The 19,687-nt window shown below is 37.1% G+C and overlaps 1 protein-coding gene across 2 annotated transcripts in view; it reads right to left on the bottom strand.

The window, feature by feature from the left end:
- The window catches only part of GMPS (guanine monophosphate synthase), a 76,142-nt gene that overhangs the window by 13,536 nt on the left and 42,919 nt on the right, over positions 1-19,687 (bottom strand). For both annotated transcript variants that reach the window (XM_058730297.1, XM_058730298.1), the window contains exons 7-12: positions 19,350-19,515; positions 11,447-11,598; positions 10,797-10,970; positions 8,410-8,515; positions 6,154-6,269; positions 3,888-4,013 (exon numbers count right to left, since the gene is read on the bottom strand). In XM_058730297.1, the coding sequence (XP_058586280.1) occupies positions 3,888-4,013; positions 6,154-6,269; positions 8,410-8,515; positions 10,797-10,970; positions 11,447-11,598; positions 19,350-19,515 (840 nt within the window). The remainder of the gene's footprint in view (positions 1-3,887; positions 4,014-6,153; positions 6,270-8,409; positions 8,516-10,796; positions 10,971-11,446; positions 11,599-19,349; positions 19,516-19,687) is intronic.

Here is a 19,687-nt window from a genome sequence, read left to right as displayed (position 1 = left end):
ATGCAAAAATCCTCAACAAGGTATTAGCCAACTGGATCCAAAAATACACTAAAAAAATTATTCACCACGACCGAGTGGGATTTATACCTGGGATGCAGGGCTGGTTCAATATACACAAAACAATTAACGTGATTCATCACATCACTAAAAGAAAGGACAAGAACCATATGATCCTCTCAATAGATACAGAGAAAGCATTTGACAAAATACAGCATCCTTTCTTGATAAAAACCCTCAAGAAAGTAGGGCTAGAAGGAGCATACCTCGAGATCATAAAAGCCATATACGAGCAACCCAACGCTAATATCATCCTCAATGGGGAAAAACTGAGAGCTTTCCCCCTAAGGTCAGGAACAAGACAGGGATGTCCACTCTCGCCACTGTTATTCAACATAGGATTATGTCTTAGCCTCTGCAATCAGACAACACGAAGAAATAAAAGCCATCCAGATTGGCCAGGAGGAGGTCAAACTTTCACTCTTCACAGATGACATGATGCTCTATATGGAAAACCTGAAAGATGCCACCAAAAAACTGCTAGAACTGATTCATGAATTCAGCAAAGCTGCAGGATACAAAATCAATGTACAGAAATCGGTTGCATTCCTATACACCAACAATGAAGCAACAGAAAGAGAAATCATGGAATCTATCCCATTTACAATTGCACCAAAAACTATAAAATACCTAAGGATAAATCTAACCAAAGAGGTAAAAAATCTATACACTGAAAACTATAGAAAGCTTATGAAAGAAATTGAAGAAGACACAAAGAAATGGAAAAGGATTCCATGCTCCTGGATAGGAAGACAAATATTGTTAAAATGTCGATACTACCCAAAGCAATCTACATATTCAATGCAATCCCTATCAAAGTAACACCAGCATTCTTCACAGAGCTAGAACAAATAATCCTGAAATTTGTATGGAACCAGAAAAGACCCCGAATAGACAAAGCAATCTTGAAAAAGAAAGCCAAAGCAATCTTGAAAACGGAAACCAAAGCAGGAGGCATCACAATCCCAGACTTCAAGCTATACTACAAAGCTGTAATCATCAAGACAGTATGGTACTGGCACAAGAACAGACACTCAGATCAATGGAACAGAATAGAGAACCCAGAAATAGACCCACAAACGTATGGGCAACTAATCTTTGACAAAGCAGGAAAGAATATCCAATGGAATAAAGACAGTCTCTTCAGCAAGTGGTGCTGGGAAAACTGGACAGCGACATGCAGAAGAATGAACCTGGACCACTTTCTTACACCAGACACAAAAAGAAACTCAAAATGGATGAAAGACCTCAATGTAAGACAGGAAGCCATCAAAATCCTCAAGGAGAAAGCAGGCAAAAGCCTCTTTGATCTTGCCCACAGCAATTTCTTACTCAACACGTCTCCGGAGGCAAGGGAAACAAAAGCAAAAATGAACTACTGGGACCTCATCAAAATAAAAAGCTTCTGCACAGCGAAGGAAACAATCCGAAAAACTAAAAGGCAACCAACCGACAGAATGGGAGAAGATATTTGCAAATGACATATCAGATAAAGGGTTAGTATCCAAAATCTACAAAGAACTTATCAAACTCAACACTCAAAAAAACAATCCAGTGAAGAAATGGGCGAAAGACATGAATAGACACTTCTCCAAAGAAGACATCCAGATAGCCAACCAACACATGAAAAAACGCTCAATATCACGTATCATCAGGAAAATACAAATCAAAACCACAATGAGATACCACCTTACACCTATCAGAATGGCTGAAATTGACAACTCAGGAAACAACAGATATTGGTGAGGTTGCAGAGAAAGGGGAACACTTTTGCACTGCTGGTGGGAATGCAAGCTGGTGCAGCCACTCTGGAAAACAGTATGGAAGTTTCTCAAAAACCTAAAAATAGAACTATCCTACGACCCAGCAATTGCACTACTATTTATCCAAGGGATAAGAATTTTGTCTTTTGTCAGAGAAAGACAAAAATCATATGACTTCACTCATATGAGAACTGTTAAGAGACAAAACAGATGAACATAAGGGAAGGGAAACAAAAATAATATAAAAACAGGGAGGGGGACAAAACAAAAGAGACTCATAAATATGGAGAACAAACTGAGGGTTGCTGGAGGGGTTGTGGGAGGGGGGATGGGCTAAATGGGTAAGGGGCACTAAGGAATCTACTCCTGAAATCACTGCTTCACTATATACTAATTTGGGTGTAAATTTTAAAAAATAAAAAATAAAGTTAAATTATAAAAAATAAATACATACATACATAAATACATAAATAAATGTTTCTGTAAGGATGCATACAAGGAGATGCAACTAGAGAACAGGAGGAGGGAAAATTACTAATGTACTGCATTTTGACCTTTTTTGTTTTTTTACAAGTATGGTTCATTTTGGTATTTAGAAAATAAACTTCATTGCTGTACTAACCATGAATTATGATTTTTATCTAGTTTTCCAAGGGTCTCACCTTCAAAAGCATAAAAGACTAAAATAAAGTAAGATATCAAACAACAAAAGAAACCTTTATTTTGATGGAAAAAGTAGGGGAACTGGAATAAGCTTCATTTTTAAAAAAGAACTCATCTGGGGCACCTGGGTGGCTCAGTCGGTTAAGCGGCCGACTTCGGCTCAGGTCATGATCTCGCAGTCCGTGAGTTCGAGCCCCGCGTCAGGCTCTGTGCTGACAGCTCAGAGCCTGGAGCCTGTTTCAGATTCTGTGTCTCCCTCTCTCTGACCCTCCCCTGGTCATGCTCTGTCTCTCCCTGTCTCAAAAAATAAATAAAACGTTAAAAAAAAAAAAAAAAAGAATTCACCCAACAAATTGCCTCAAACATCTATTCATCTAACATTATCTATAATACCTATCTAAAAACAGGAGTAGGGAACTAATTCAAGTCACCTTCCTGCCTAGCAGGAGTTAGTATACAGAGATGAAAATTCTCTGTAAGAGATCTACTTGGACTGGAAAAACTTTTACAAATCAAATAACTTGTCTGTTTTTCTGGTTTTTTTAATAGTAGGGCAATAGCTGCCTGAATTATCAAAACAAATTTCAAAATGAATCTGTAGGGGCACCTGGTTAAACGTCCGACTTCAGCTCAGATCACGATCTCGCGGTTTGTGAATTCAGGACCCACATCGGGCTCTGTGCTGACAGCTGACAGCTGGCCTGAGTCAGGCTCTGTGCCAACAGTGTGGATGGAGACTGCTTGGAATTCTTGCTCTCTCCCTCTCTCTCTGCCTCTCCCCTGGCTTGCTCGCTCTCACATACATACATACATACATACATACATACATACATACATAAATCATTAAAAAAAAGTGAAAACTATATTATCCTTCTACGCTTTTACAATTAGAAAGACAGAACAATAAATATAAAAACGTTAGCTGTACATGATCAAAGCTAAGAGAGAACGTGTTGAAGAGGTGGAGAGCATTCGTTTAAGGAATACACAAGCTGAGAGCAAGACCTAAATAGTGTAAATGCTCATCTGGGAGCCTTCTTGCACTTAAAGACTTCTAAAGCCAAAGTACATTTCCACACCAAGAGGCATACAAGACGACATGACTTCCTGTTACCTGCCCTTCAAGGCAGAAGCAAGTAAGCCAACTCTATAGCAAATCACTGTTTGAATTTTAACTTTTGGTTAGAGATGGCAGATGTTCCAAAATGCAAAATCTCATCCTTAATTTTTAGTTCCTATAACCTCATTTACTCTACATTTTATAAAATATCACCTTTTTACATTTCTAAATCTGATATATATACTTTCGTATTTCATTTTCCTAAGTCATTCCTATTTCAGTATCAATGCAAAGAACAAACTGCAGAAAGTTCTGTCACAGATCAGTGAATCCACACAACTCACCTGCACACCTACAGTTTTAATTGGCAGCAGGAAGGCATTCAATGAATGCAAACTTGTAATTTGCATCAGCTTCTCCTGATCCTCTTCTGATGTACAAGCTTTGACTCTTTGTAACAGTGTATGTGGCTGAGAAAACCAAACAGATATTTCTTAAGGTTTCAAGAAATGAGGTATTCTTTTGGTATCTATTACTCTCTTATGTATCTATACCTACTGGTTTACAGCAATAGATCCTATTTGATATTTCTCTTTGACTTGTGTGCTACGCAGTATATCAGAATTTCACTCCTAAGGGCCAGGGCTGTAAAATCTTAAGCATCAGGGTAAGAAATACAGCTTATATATTTTGAGGATTTAATCTTCATCATCAGCGAGGGCCACACCTCATGTGACTCAAACCTTTTCCTTATATTAAAACTCTTTACCATAGTTACTTTTGTCTAAAATTAATGTATCTCCACCCACTTCCTTTTTTTGGTGTATTTGCCTGGTATATATGCTCCTTCACTTTTTTACTTTCACTCCTATCTCTAAGTAAACAGACTATAATTAGATTTTACTTCTCAATCTAGTTTGACAATCTATATCATAACTAGAGATATTAGTCCTTTTAATTAATTGTGGGTTAAAAACATGGTTGGATTTCATTCTACCATTTTATTTAGCAGTTTCTTTTTGTCCCAGTTTCTGGGTTTCTTTCTCCTTTCTTACATTTTTCTAAACTTTCCCCCACCTCATTTAATCCCTTCTACTGATCTTTTTTTTCCCCCCCCTTCTACTGGTTTTGAAGTTAACTCCCATATTTTTCTTTTAGCAGTTCCCCTTAAGTGTTAGCATGGATACTTAACAGAAGAGAATCAATCTCTCTGTCCTCCTAGCAAACAATACAAGCATCTTTGAATGCTTTAATTCCAATCCCTGTGGCTTATATGCTATTTTACATGTATACTGTTATAATGTTTTTAAACAAATAACAAAAATCAGAGATCATTTTTATTATACAGCCCGTGTTTATTTCAGGTTGAGCAGCACTGCCTTTAGTTCCTTAAGTAACGATTGTTAATAGTAAATTCTGTTTATCTAAAAATGTCTTTATTTTGCCCTAGTTCTTACAAGACAGCTCATCTGTTCACTATTCACAATTATTCTCTCTTGGCACTTTGAAATCTTCTTGCTGTTACCATTACTTTCAGTGTAAGTCTTTCCTTTGAAGGGCAATCAATCTTTTCTCTGCAGCTGCTTTGTCTTTGGCAGACTGCTATGTTGCTAGATATGACTACTTGGTATCAATTTTTCTTCCCATTATTCTAATTGAGATGTGTTACGTTTCCTGAATCTGAGGCATGGTGTCTTCCACCAGTGTGGAAGAATTCAAATACTTTTGTCTATTATCTCCTCTTGGACATATGTTAAAGTTGACCTTCTCATTCTATTTTAACCTCTTCTATCCATATTTTCTCTTTGATACTCTAATTTCTGGACAATCTCTTAGCATCTACCTTGGAGTTCATTACTTCTTTCTTTAGCTGTTTTTAGTTTGAGTTGTTTTCATTCCTAGAACTTACTTTTTTTCAAAGCTGCCCAGTCATTTATCATATACCTTATTATTCTTTGCTTCTTTTAATTCTACATATTTTACACTATCTACGAACACCAGTATCTGAATAGGGTTTGAGAGTCTTGTTCTGACAGTTTTTTCCACTAGCTCTCATTCATGCTGCCTCACTTCTATACATATTTTGCAATTTTTAAAATTTTAAGTTCATATATATTGGAACTCTATATGCAGAAATCTTTTAAGGGCTGGTTGAAGACACTGCAAAGAGAATTTACACTGCTAAGCCTGACACCTGGATGCATGAGCAATCAAGCTTCACTTTAAACTGAAATTCTTGGCCTGCAGTTTTTCAGACCACACAGATTATGAATTCAGGCATCGAATCTACAGAAGGACTGGGAGACTCATCTTCACTTTCGAGTTAAAACGTTTTTCCTTATTTTCTTATACTAAATATAGAATATTTTTAAACACCCTTTCATATCTAGCATTTTTAAGGATTCAAGCTATCTAATCTGTTGTATGGCTGAAAAGTCTGCATTTGAAAGTCTCTAGAGAATATTTTCTTTAGAGTCACTTAACATGTTAAATTACTCTGAATTTCCAAAAAATGAAACTACTACTGCAAGAATCCATCCAATTCCTTATACTGATTAGCTGTGTCTACTTAAAACACCTACAATATATAAACTCAGTGCAAATTATTACCTTCTTAACACTTGCAGAAAAATCAGCTACTATTTTCAAAATATTGTTGGTTTCAGGAAAGTCCTTACAAATATAAGGTTCTTCAGCACATATTACTCTGATTGCCAAGCCAGGACCTAAAGAGAATAGTAACAATGGTATTTAATATAAATTTTACATTTATAGTAAAATGTAATACAAAAGTATCAGTTTCTAATATAAAAATCCTTCCAAAAATTAAAATCCATTGACCATTGTTTCCAACTTTACTGAATTATAATTGACATAACTACAGTAAGTTTTTTGAAGTGTTTAATTTCAAATGTGACTATTAATTTCCCATCCAACTCATCATTTTTTAGAACGCTTTAGTTCTCTTTACATCTCCTTTACATCAAGGATTTTTATCTATTTTTGATAGTCCATGTATTGCCACAGTATTCTCCACTGAAAATTTTTTAAATCACAATATATGTGCCAATCTTTTTTAAACTTATTAAAAGAATTTTTAAACATACAAAAGTAAAGAGTACCGTATAATGAACCACCTTATTATTCACCACCCAGATTCAACTACTAATCTAATTTTAGGAAGAAGAGTATGCTGTTTAAAAAAAAAAAAAAAGTACAACAGACTGTTTAACTCCAAAAATGTGAACTGGCATTTCTCTTTCATCAAATACTTAAAAAGGATAAAAACATAAGGTATGCATAGATCTAAGAAAAATGGATTCTGCTTCTATATTGTAAGAACAGAAAAGGCATCCCTTGAGATGCCTGATTATAGACAAAACCTTAGCCATGTTCCATTAATTCCTGTTTCATTCTTCATCTGTAGAATCAACAGCTTATTTAAGTTAAGTAGTATGCCTAATTTTTTTTAAAGCAGCACAATATTTTCTACTAAAGAAATCTAACATAATAAAAAAAATCCAATATATAAAATAGATTTTTAAAAGTCAAGTGAATCTATACAGTGTCTGGGTGGCTCAGTTAGTTAAGCACCCAACTCTTCATCTCAGTTCATGATCTCACAGTTCATGGGTTCAAATTCCGCATCAGGCTCTGTGCTATCAGCAAGGAGCCTGTTTGGGATTCTCTCTCTCCCTCTCTTTCTGCCACTTGCTGTGTGTTTTCAAAAATAAATAAAATAAACTTGAATTTTAAAAAGTCAAGTGAATCTAATGCAATGATGCCCAAGGACACAGGACCACTTGGCCTCCATTACATTCATACACAATCCTTTGCCAACACACAGGTTAGGAATTAAACATCCTGAGTTCCTAGATTTGAAGTTTATAGACACAAACAACACTAATTACCGAATGAGTTATAACTCTGTAACATTGTTTATGGAACCAATATGGTATTTAAGAGTACAAACTGTGAGGTGAAGCCATCGGGGCTAGAATCCCAGCTCCATACCTAATCTGTGTTAACTTTTGGCAAATTGGGCTCTGCCCCTAAAATTTCCTCATCTATAAAAGAGAATAATGGTAGTTTCTATTGTGAGGATCAAATGAGACAGTTTGTGTAAATTATTTAGCAGAATGCCTGGCACATACTAGTATTTCAGAAATGTTAACCTTTACTGTGTTTTTTTAATTTAATTAGGCCATTCTTGAAAATCATCACCTAATAACCATTACAAAGAGCCAGAAACTGAGGTACAAGACTTACCCAAGCTCAAGAACTTATAACAAAAACAGTTTAAGACTCTCAGTCCTAAATTTAAACCAATACCACCTCTAATTAGTTATTTTTCTATATGACAGCAGCACATGATTAAACAAAGTACTTTTTTTGTTGTTGTTCATGAATTAGTTACATACAGCACTATGCAAAGAAGTAATTCATCCATTCAGACAATTTAACCATAGGATTTAGGATTTCAGAGAACCACATTTTAACCTGGTCTTCCATGGGATACATCATGGTATAGCAGAAATAACATATAAATCCCAGCTCTTGTGTGGCAATGTTATTAAAATATCTCTATGCCTTGTTTTTCTCATCTGATGGCAACATCATAGGCCAGACTCACTGGGCTGGTGTAATATATACACAAATACAATGGAAAATGATTATTTAAGAAAATGAAGTATATATAATAGATACTAAGAAGAATTTTATTCCCTACCCACCCTTTCCTTTCTCTAAAGTTACATATTCCGTGAGATAAAAACTTATTTCAAAATCGTCTAAAGTGATTTTTCTTCAACATGAAGGTATAACGGCAAATCGAGCAATTCTTTTTTTTTTTTTTTTTTTCCTTACCTGGAAATGGATGTCTGGAAACTAACTCTTCTGGAAGTCCAAGTTCTCTGCCTAAAATTCTTACTTCATCTTTATGAAAATCTTTCAGAGGTTCTATTACTTTTCCCTACAGAGGCAGAAAGCCAATTAATACAAATTAGTAACAAAATGACACGGAAAATAAAGAGTGACAAATTACTGGCCTCTCCTGTTGTCTTTTACCTTAGATTAAAATACCATTCTTTAAAATTTCGTATTTTTAAATATATCTCCTCCCATATGTTTATAAGAAATTAGGCAAATATTTTACTGACCCTCATATTTCTCTTTGAAACACATTTCAAACATAAACCTTTCAAATATAAATAAATCAGAGCAGTCCTAACCACCATCTCTGATCTAGTTCTCATTAGAACACAAGACAATTAGAAAATACCATACTAGGGGCTTCTGGGTGGCTCAGTCGGTTAAGCATCCAACTTCGGCTCAGGTCATGATCCCATAGTTTTTGAGTTCGAGCCCCGCATCAGGCGCTGTGCTGACAGCTCAGGGCCTGGGGCCTGCTTCAGATTCTGTGTCTCCCTCTCTTTCTGCCCCTCCCCTGCTCACGCTCTGTCTCTCTCTTTCTCAAAAATAAACAAACATTAAAAAAAAAAAAAAAAAATGGGCGCCTGGGCGGCTCACTTGGTTAGGCATCCGACTTCAGCTCAGGTCATGATCTCACGGTTTGTGAGATCAAACCCCACATCAAGCTCTATGCTACTGACAGCCTGGAGCCTGCTTCAGATTCTGTGTCTCCCTCTCTCTCTCTCTGCCTCTCCCCTGCTCACACTCTGTCTTTATCTTTCAAGAATAAATAAACATTAAAAAAACAATTTTAATTAAAAACAAAAATACCGTACTAGTGTTTCAAAATTAAAGCTCTCCAAATGATACTATCAAGTGAAAAGACAACCTAATCATACTTGATAAAGGATCTATAATTAGAATACATAAAGAACACTTACAATTCAATAATAAAAAGACAAACCAATTAAAAATGTGCAAAAGATCTGGGAGCACCGGTTAAGCATCTGACTCTTGATTTAAGCTCAGGTCATGATCTCACGGTTTGTGAGACAGAGCCCTACTTGGGATTCTCTCTCTGCCCCTCCCTTACTCACGTTCATGTGTGCACTCTCTTTCTCTCTGTCTCAAAAATAAATAAACTTTTGGGGCGGCTGTGTGACTCAATTAGTTAAACATCCAACTCTTAATTTCAGCTCAGGTCATGATCTCACAGTTCATAAGTCAAGCACCACACTGGGCTCTGTGCTGTCAGCTTGGGATTCTCTCTCTGCCCCTTCCCTGGTCACTCTCAAAACGAATAAATAAATTTTAAAAAGTTTTAAAAATAAAAATAAATCAATAAACTTTTTTATAAATGTGCAGAAGATCTGGATATTTCTCCTAAGAAGATACACAAATGGCTAATAAGCATGTAAAAGCATGATCAACATCATTAGTTATTAAGGAAATGCAAGTCAAAATCACAGATACCACTTCACATCCACTGAGATGCATAAAGTAAAGACAGATAATAGCCATCCTAAAGAGTGTGAATTACCAAAAAAAAAAAAAAAAAAAATGGGGGAGTAACAATTGTTGGTAAAGTGTGGACAAACAGCAACACTTGTGCATTGCTGGTGGACTAGAATATGGTTTAATTGCCATGGAAATATTAAGAAGTTCCTTTTAAAAATTAAAAAAAGAACTATAATGGACACCTAGCTGGCTCACTTAGTAGAGCATGCAACTCGATCTTAGGGTTAGAAGTTTAAGCCCCGTGTTGGCATGGAGATTACTTAAAAATAACACCTTTAAAAAAAAATAGAGCTACCATGATCCAGCCTTTCTTGTATATAGCCAAAAATACTGACAGCAGGGTCTCCAAGAGATATTTGCCAATTCATGTTCATAACAACACAATTCACAATAGGCAAAAGTGGAAGCAACCCAAATGTCCACTGACAGATAAATGAACAAAATGTGTACACATACAAAAAAATATTATTTAGCCTTAAAAAGGAAGGCAATCCTGTCACATGCTACAATATGGATGAACCCTGAGGACCTAAGCTAAATGAAATAAGCCAGTCACAAAGACAAATACTATATGATTTCACTTATATGGAGTATCTAAAGAAGTAGAATGGTGATTACCAGGTGTTGGGAAGAAGAAAAGGAGGGTAGCTGTTGTTCAGTGGGTATATAAAGTTTCAGTTTTACAAGATGAAAATGTTATGGAGCTCTGTCTCATAACAATGCAAATATACTTAACATTACTGAACTGTACAATTAAAAATGATTCAGGGAGGGATGAGCGAGAGGGAGAAAGGCTTTATGTTAAAGTTCTCACAAGCTTTTACCTCTTCTCTCAACTTTCTGATAAGCTCTGTGTCATTGTGATGGGTTTTGATGAGTTCAGCTTTGCCACTTGCAACAAGGGAAGCACTTTCAATTAAATCAGGCCGTAAAGTACCTTGGGCGAGGAAAACCTCCTCTGGTTTCAGGTTCATTTCTCCAATCACTTCATTGGCAATCTATAACCAAGAGGAGTAAAACGGCCTTTTAGGAGACAAATCTTTTAAAAAGATAGCAGTCTTTTCTATACTGTCAGCAAAATTTCTCAGTCCTTTTACAATCCTGACCTAAGAGATAAAATCTGCACCAACTCCCAGAAGTAAATTAAGAACAGATGCTTTAGAGATTCAAAAAGGTATGCAAACATTCAAAGCCTGAAAAGTAGCCATTGAAATATCCAAAGAACTGAAGTCTAACATCAATTGAAAATATCTATTCTTAAATAGTTAAAACAATAGACTGGCAACATAAGTAAACATGGTTTTTAAAACATAAAATAGTTTCTACCAATCAGTATAATAGCAACATACACTAAAATTCTTAACCAAAAAAAGAATTAAAATTAGGTAGTAAACTTGGTTATTTGATATAACAAGGAAACAAACAGTAAAATTCACATCAAAAATAGCATACAATGTGGATATCAAAAAGGTACCTTAACAAAAGTATCTCCAATAATTTTTCTTTTCTCTTCAGGACTTGTAGTCATATTTAACGTTTTGCTAATTCTTTTTCGTGGAGTTCTATCTTCATCTGATATTGGTAGAGTTGTTGTTCCATTGTAGAAGGAATGAGCAGCATTTATCACTGAAGGAGAGGGAGAAGCACATTTTAAAATAGAACATTTTTAAAAACCATAAATAACAGGTCAAACCACGGAAAGAAAACCTAGGTGGATCTTTTGATCACCACTTACCTTGCCTACATATTACAGAACTACCAACAAACCATGATTAACAGCGTCCAGACATAGGCACTCATTAAATTTTGTTCTTTTGAGAATCCTGTGGCATTTAATAATCCAAGGTCATGACATTATAAATTATGGTGGCTGCTTTCCCTGTATTCAATGCCCCACCAGAGCAATAAGGAAAAGCTAAAGGAAGAAGCATAGCCCCAAGGGAATTGAAAGCAGTGGTTCATATAGAAGGGTCAAAGTCCTCAGAATTGCACACTGAATTAACTAGTCTCTTGAAAAATTGATGTTTATCAACATATATGTAGCAATCTCTGGCTGCCCTTTTATTTTTATTTTTATTTTTTAATTAATTTTTTTTTAACGTTTATTTATTTTTGAGACAGAGAGAGACAGAGCATGAACAGGGGAGGGGCAGAGAGAGAGGGAGACACAGAATCTGAAACAGGCTCCAGGCTCTGAGCTGTCAGCACAGAGCCCGACGCGGGGCTCGAACTCACGGACCGTGAGATCATGACCTGAGCCGAAGTCGGACACTTAACCGACCAAGCCACCCAGGCGCCCCTGTCCTTTTATTTTTAAAGAGCAAGATACTTAAAAATTGACTAAGATCTCTACTTGGTAGAAAGGCTGAACAACTGGTGAGTTTCACCGAAATACAGCTGGTCATTTCACTGGGATACAGCCCTGAATTTGTAGTTCTTTCTCTTAAGCTGCTCAATTACCCCAGAATAGACACCCTAAATCTCCTGCCTATCAGCTCTGATAATGGAACACAGAAAGTGGCAAGGAGAGGGAGTAGCCATTCAGTACACAGATTTTTGCTTAATCTTACTGTTTCTACTGTAGAATCTTATTTCTACCCTCAACTATGCCTGGTATTGATATGCCCAAATCCAGAGTGTCTTTTATTTAGCCTCTGTAGAGAGTAAATCTAGTCTTATGATGTGGAGGGATAGAAGCAGTTTATTCCTGCGTTAAGGAAAAGGATCTCCTTCTCAGGTATTCAACCAATCGGTTTTAGGATCACCCAAAGAACCACACCACACTGGGAAGTCAACCCTGAGCCTCCCCACAAGTCTCAACTTTGTTACCTTCCTCCCCTTAACACCCCTCCCACCAAAGTTTGAGAGTCCTCCATTCTACTATATCAGTTACCAGGGACAGATGCAAGTTTTTGTGAGGATAAAACTTTTACAACTTGGAGGCTCCCTTCAAGAAAAAGAATGAGGAGCACCTGGGTGGCTCAGTCAGTTCAATGTAGGAATTCCGCTCAGGTCATGATCTCACAGTTCATGGGTTCGAGCCCCGCTTCAGGGTCTGTGCTGACAGCTCAGAGCCTGCTTCAGATTCTGTGTCTCCCTCTCTGTCTGCCCCTCCCCAGCTTATGCTCTATCTCTCTCTCAAAAACAAGTAAATGTTAAAAAAAAAATTTTTTTTTAAAGAAAAAGAATGAATAACCACAAGGTTTTTGGTTTTTTTTTTTAAATCACAAGTTAATATTAGGATGGTTAACACAAACTACACACAGAAATGATTACAAATCACATATATGCCACTAAACCCAAACTAAATGTGTCCCCAACTCAACTTTTTCTTAGCCTAATCCCAAAATGTCTGCAGTCACTTCAACACCACGAAACAAAGCTCAAGTTATGGTGGAAAAACAAAATGAATTAACTACAATTTATTACAATATCTTACTTGTATCTTTCACAACAATATAGAAATACGTAAAGACACTCCTAGGATCCATTCCAGGATTTTGGAAAAAGCTTGGCTAGTGAGGCATCCTGGTCAAGGGCCATTAGCTTATCAGAGAAAATCCACATTATCCATCTGCTTTCCACTTTCCAACATTTTGTTACACCATTAGACTGCTATCACCTCCCCATTCCTATGTCCTGTGGCATTATATTTGTTTTATGCCTGTAATGTTATTTTAGTGAAGCTTCAAAAGAGAAAGATATAGACTCGTCTTCACTTCGTGTCTAAAGACAAGTCTTCATTTTACAGTCAACCTTCTGGCATCAATTCCAACTAATTCAATAATATGCATCGTTTGTATCATTAAAGTATGGACCTGATTTCAATGTAACTACTGATTACACCCTGTTTTTAAAAAGTATTAAAGATATGGGCGCCTGGGTGGCTCAGCTGTTAAGCCTCTGACTTCAGCTCAGGTCATGATCTCACAGTTCATGGATTTGAGCCCCACACTGGGCTCTGTGCTGACAGCGTGGAGCCTGGGGCCTGCTTCAGGCCCTCTCCCTCTCTCTGTCCTTCTTCTGCTCATGTTCACTCACTTTCTCTTGAAAATAATCATTAAAAACAAAAAAAAGTATTAAAGATAGCTACAAACATAAATGCAGTTAAAAACTAAGAAGTTTAGGGGTGTCTGGTGGCTCAGTTAAGCATCTGACTTCGGTTCAGGTCATGATCTCATGGTTCATGAGTTCTAACCCCGTGTTGGGCTCTGTGCTGACAGCTCTGTGCTTTGGCTCTCCCTCTTCTCACCTCCCCTCCCCCCCCCGCCCCCCCCCCCAGCTCATGCTTTGTCTCTCTCTCTCAAAAATAAACAAACATTAAAAAAAAAAAAACTGAAAATTTACTAGTGGACTTAAAAAAAAGTGACCAGGTTCCTCAAAAAGTTAAAAATAGAACTACCCAAAGACCCAGCAACTGCACTACTAGGTATTTATCCAAGGGATATAGGCGTGCTGTTTTGAAGGGGCACGTGCACCCCAATGTTTATAGCAGCGCTATTGACAACAGCCAAAGTATGGAAAGAGCCCAAATGTCCATCGACAGATGAATGGATAAAGAAGATGTGGTATATATAGATATACAATGGAGTATTACTCAGCAATGAAATCTTGCCATTTGCAACAATGTGGATGGAACTAGAGGGTATTATGCTAAGCGAAGTAAGTCAGAGAAAGACAAATATCATATGACTTCACCCATATGTGGAATTTAAGATACATAACAGATGAACATAAGGGAAGGGAAGCAAAAAGAATATAAAAACAGGGAGGGGGACAAAACATAAGAGATTCTTAAATACAGAGAACTGAGGGTTACTGGAGGGATAATGGGTGGGAGATGGGCTAAATGGGTAAGGGTCATTAAGAAGGACACTTGTGGGATGAGCAATGAGTGTTACAAATAGGGAATGAATCACTGGAATCTACTCCTGAAATCATTATTGTACTATATGCTAACTAACTTGGATATAAAATTAAAAAATTTAAAAAATTAAATTAAAAAAAGTGACTATTAACAAATTAGGCACAGGAATTAACATATCTCACCATAATAAAGGCCACATACAACAAGCCCACAGTTATATCATACTAGACGGTGTAAAGTTAAGCTTTCCCTCTAAGACCAGAAATAAGACAAGGGTGCCCACCCTTATCAATCCTATTCAACATAAGTACTACAAGTTCTAGCTAGAAAAATCAGGCAAGAAAAAGAAATAAAAGATATCAGAATTGGAAAGGAAAAAAAATCAAACTGTCTGGATTTACAGGTAACATGACTTTATATTGAGAAAACCCTAAAGACTGAACCAAAAAACAGATCTGATCAATGAATTCAGTAAAGTTGCAAGATACAGAACATACAAAAATCAGTAGTGTCTCTATATGTTAACAACAAATTTTCTTTTTTTTTTTTTTTTTAATGTTTATTTATTTTTGAGACATAGAGAGACAGAGCATGAATGGGGGAGGGCCAGAGAGAGGGAGACACAGAATCCAAAACAGGCTCCAGGCTCTGAGCTGTCAGCACAGAGACCGATGCGGGGCTCGAACTCACGGACCACAAGATCATGACCTGAGCCGAAGTCGGCCGCTTAACTGACTGAGCCACCCGGGCACCCCAACAACAAATTTTCAAAAAAAAAAAAAAAAAAAAATAGAGAAATCAATCCCATTTACAACAGTATCAAAAACAGTAATACTTAGAAATAAATTTAACTAAGAAGGTGAAAGATCTCTACTATGAAAACTACAAGATGTTGATTTAAGAAATCAAAGAAGACACAAATGGAAAATTAATGAATAAATGGATTAGAAAAATACTGTTAAAATGTCAATACTACCAAAAGCCATCTACAGATTTAATGCAACCCCTACCAAGAACCCAATGGGTTTTTTTAAACAGAAGTAGAAAAAACACTCCTAAAATATGTGTTAACTACAAAAGACCCCAAATAGCTAAAGAAATCCTGAGAAAGAAGAACAAAGCAGAAGTATCACACTTCCTGACTTCTAGCTATCCTATAAAACTATATTCATCCAAACAGTATGGTATCAGCTAAAAACAGACAAAAAAAAAACAGAATCAAGAGCCCAGAAATAAACCCAAGCATACACAATCAACTAATATTTGATAAGAGAGCCAGGAATACTCAATAGAGAAAAGACAGTCTGTTCAATAAATGGTGATGGAATATATAAATGTAAAAGAATGAAACTGGACCCTTGCCTTTTACTACTCAGAAAAGTTAACTCAACATAGATTAAAAACCTAAATATATAAGACCTGAAACCATGAAAGAAAACACAGAAATAAAGTTCTTTGACACGGGTCTTGGTAATGAATTTTTGCACAGGACCCTTAAAGCACAAGAACAGATCAAAAATGAACCAGTGGGACTATATCCAACTGAAGAACTTCTGCACAACAAAAGAAACCCATCAATAAAGTAAAAAGACAACCCACAGGGGTGTCTGGAAAGGCTCAGTCAGTTAAACTTCTGACTCTTGATTTCAGCTAAGGTCATGATCTCACAGTCTTGAAATGGAGCCCCGCAGCTTGTCTCCATGCTGAGCAGATTCTCTGCTGCTTGGGATTCCCTCTCTCCCCCTCTCTGTCTGCTCCCCCTCCTCCCACTCACTCTCTCTCTCTCTCTCTCTCTCTCTCTCTCTCTCTCTCAAAATAAACAAACATTAAGAAAAAAAAAGAAGGCAACCTACAGAATGAGAAAAAAATGTTTGCAAACCATGTATCTGATAAGGGGGGTTAATATCCAAAATATGTAAGAACTTCTACAACTCAATAGCAAAAACACAAATAACCCAATGAAAAAACAGACAGAGGATCTGAATAGATATTTCTCCAAAGAAGATATACAAAAGGTCAACAGGTACCCAGAAAGAAGCTCAATATCACTAGCTATTAGATAAATGCTAATTAGAACTACAATGAGGTATTACCTCATTCCTGTCAGAATGGCCATTATCAAAAAGACGAGATTAACAAATGCGAGGATGTGGAGAAAAGGGATCCTCGTGCAATGTTGTTAGGATTGTAAATTGGTACAGTCACTATAGAAGGGAGTTTGGAGGGGGGCGTCTAGGTGGCTCAGTCAGTTGAGCATCAGACTTCAGTTCAGGTAATGATCTCACAGCTCATGAGTTCAAGCCCCACGTCAGGATCTGTGCTGACAGCTCAGAGCCTGGAGCCTGCTTCAGATTCTGTGTCTCTCTCTCACTCTCTCTGCCCCTAACCCACTCGCATTCTGTCTCTGTCTCTCTCAAAAATAAACAAACATTAAAAAAAAAAAATTTAAAGAAAAGAGTTTGGAGGATCCTCAAAAAATTAAAAATAAAACTACCATGCGATCCAGCAATTCTAATTCTGGGATATATCCAAAGGAAATGAAGGCACTCAAAAAGATATCTGCATTCCCATGTTCATAGCAGCATAACTTCCAATAGCTAAGATATGGAGACAACCTAAGTAAGCGTCCATCAATGGGTAAATAAAGATGTGGTACATATATACAATGGAAAATTATTCATCCATTAAAAAAAACAAGAAAATCCTACCCATTTGTGACAGCATGCATGGACCTTATATGTATTAAGAGAAATAAGTCACACAGAGAAAGACAAATACTGTATGATCTCACTTATATGTTGACTCCAAAAAAACCAAACTCATAGAAAAAAAGATCAGGGGCGCCTGGGTGGCGTAGTCGGTTAAGCGTCCGACTTCAGCCAGGCCACGATCTCGCGGTCCGTGAGTTTGAGCCCCGCGTCAGGCTCTGGGCTGATGGCTCGGAGCCTGGAGCCTGTTTCCGATTCTGTGTCTCCCTCTCTCTCTGCCCCTCCCCCGTTCATGCTCTGTCTCTCTCTGTCCCAAAAATAAATTTAAAAAAAGTTGAAAAATTGGGGCGCCTGGGTGGCGCAGTCGGTTAAGCGTCCGACTTCAGCCAGGTCACGATCTCACGGTCCGTGAGTTCGAGCCCCGCGTCGGGCTCTGGGCTGATGGCTCAGAGCCTGGAGCCTGTTTCCGATTCTGTGTCTCCCTCTCTCTCTGTCCCTCCCCCGTTCATGCTCTGTCTCTCTCTGTCCCAAATAATAAAATAAACGTTGAAAACCTTTAAAAAAAAAAAAAAAAAAAAAAGTTGAAAAAAAAAAATTAAAAAAAAAAAAAAAAAAGATCAGACTTACTATCAGAGGTGGAGGGTGGGAAGAAGGGGAATTGGGAAGAAGGTTAGGTTAAAAGATACAAACTTCCAATTATAAGATGAGTAAGCACTAAGGGTATATTGTACATGACAATTATAGCTAATACTGCTGAATAATAAACAGAAAAGTTAAGAGTAAATCCTAAGGGTTCATGTCATAAGAATTTTTTTCCTTTTTAATTTTACTGTCCCTATATGAGAAGATGGATGTAAACTGGAACTACTGTGATAATCCTTTCAAAATACATATATAATCGAATCATCATGCTATTGTCTTAAACTTACACACTGATGTGTTATCAATGATTTCTCAAAAAAACTAGGAAAAAAGATGACCATACGGGTGGCTGGGTGGCTCAGTCGGTTGAGCGACCGACTTTGGCTCAGGTCATGATCTCACGGTTTGTGAGTTCGAGCCCTGCGTTGGGCTCTGTGCTGACAGCTCAGAGCCTGGAGCCTGCTTTGGATTCTGTGTCTCCCCCCACCTCTGCCCCTCCCCCACTCATGCTCTGTCTCAGAAATAAACATTAAAAAAAAAAAAAAAAAAAAGATGACCATAGACTCTTCACTCCTCTGTATAAGCCTTTCAGTTTGTAAAATAATCTGTACATCCATACTTGTAGGAAAACTTGGAAATTCTCATCCATAAATAATATTACAGATGGGAAAAGATAACCCAAAAAGAGAAATGAACAGAAGAGAACAAAATGGTAGCAGAAATTTTAGTTATCTGTATATAACATTAGGAATAATCAACAGTTTTAAAATTTATACTGGGACACCTCTTGAACTGGATACTCATACATTTTTTTTAAGGTTTTATTTCTGAGAGATAGAAACAAGCATGAGTAAGAGAGGGGCAGAAAGAGGGAGACACAGAACCAGAAGCAGGCTCCGAGCTATCAGCACAGAGCCTGACGCAAGGCTAGAACCCACGAACCGCAAGATCATGACCTGAGCCGAAGTCAGATGCTTAACTAACTGAGCCACCCAGGCGCCCCTTGAACCAGACACTTATAATGTAAAAAACATAACTATAAGCTTATTGAGAAACCTGTACTTGGTTAAGGCAATGAGCTCATTCAAACCATAAGGCTAGATTTGATTTGTTAAATAAATCCTCATATATATATTAACTCTTCTAGGGTTCATCAATACCTTTGACCTGAATTCCAAGTTTTTTGAGGGCCTCTTCTACAGACTGGCTTTCTCGTTTTCTCATAAAGCCATTATCAATGTGCACGGCAATGACTTGATCTTGGTTCAAAGCACGATTCAGCAAAGCTGTACAAACTGTTGAGTCAACTCCACCACTGAGTAAAACCTAAAAGGTGAAATTAAAAGAAAAATCAAATTGAGTAAACAAACAAAACTATCAGCTTTTAAAACGCTGCTTTTAGCACAAGTATGTATGGTAATTTGAAAAGCACTCTGAACCAGTGCAACTCAGAAAGCATCCCATCACCCAGTCAACATTTAAGGGCTATGGTGATGAA

This window comes from Neofelis nebulosa, chromosome 5 (assembly GCF_028018385.1).
Source record: "Neofelis nebulosa isolate mNeoNeb1 chromosome 5, mNeoNeb1.pri, whole genome shotgun sequence".
NCBI classification, from domain to species: Eukaryota; Metazoa; Chordata; class Mammalia; order Carnivora; family Felidae; genus Neofelis; species Neofelis nebulosa.
This window is presented reverse-complemented; position numbering and strand designations above follow the sequence as displayed.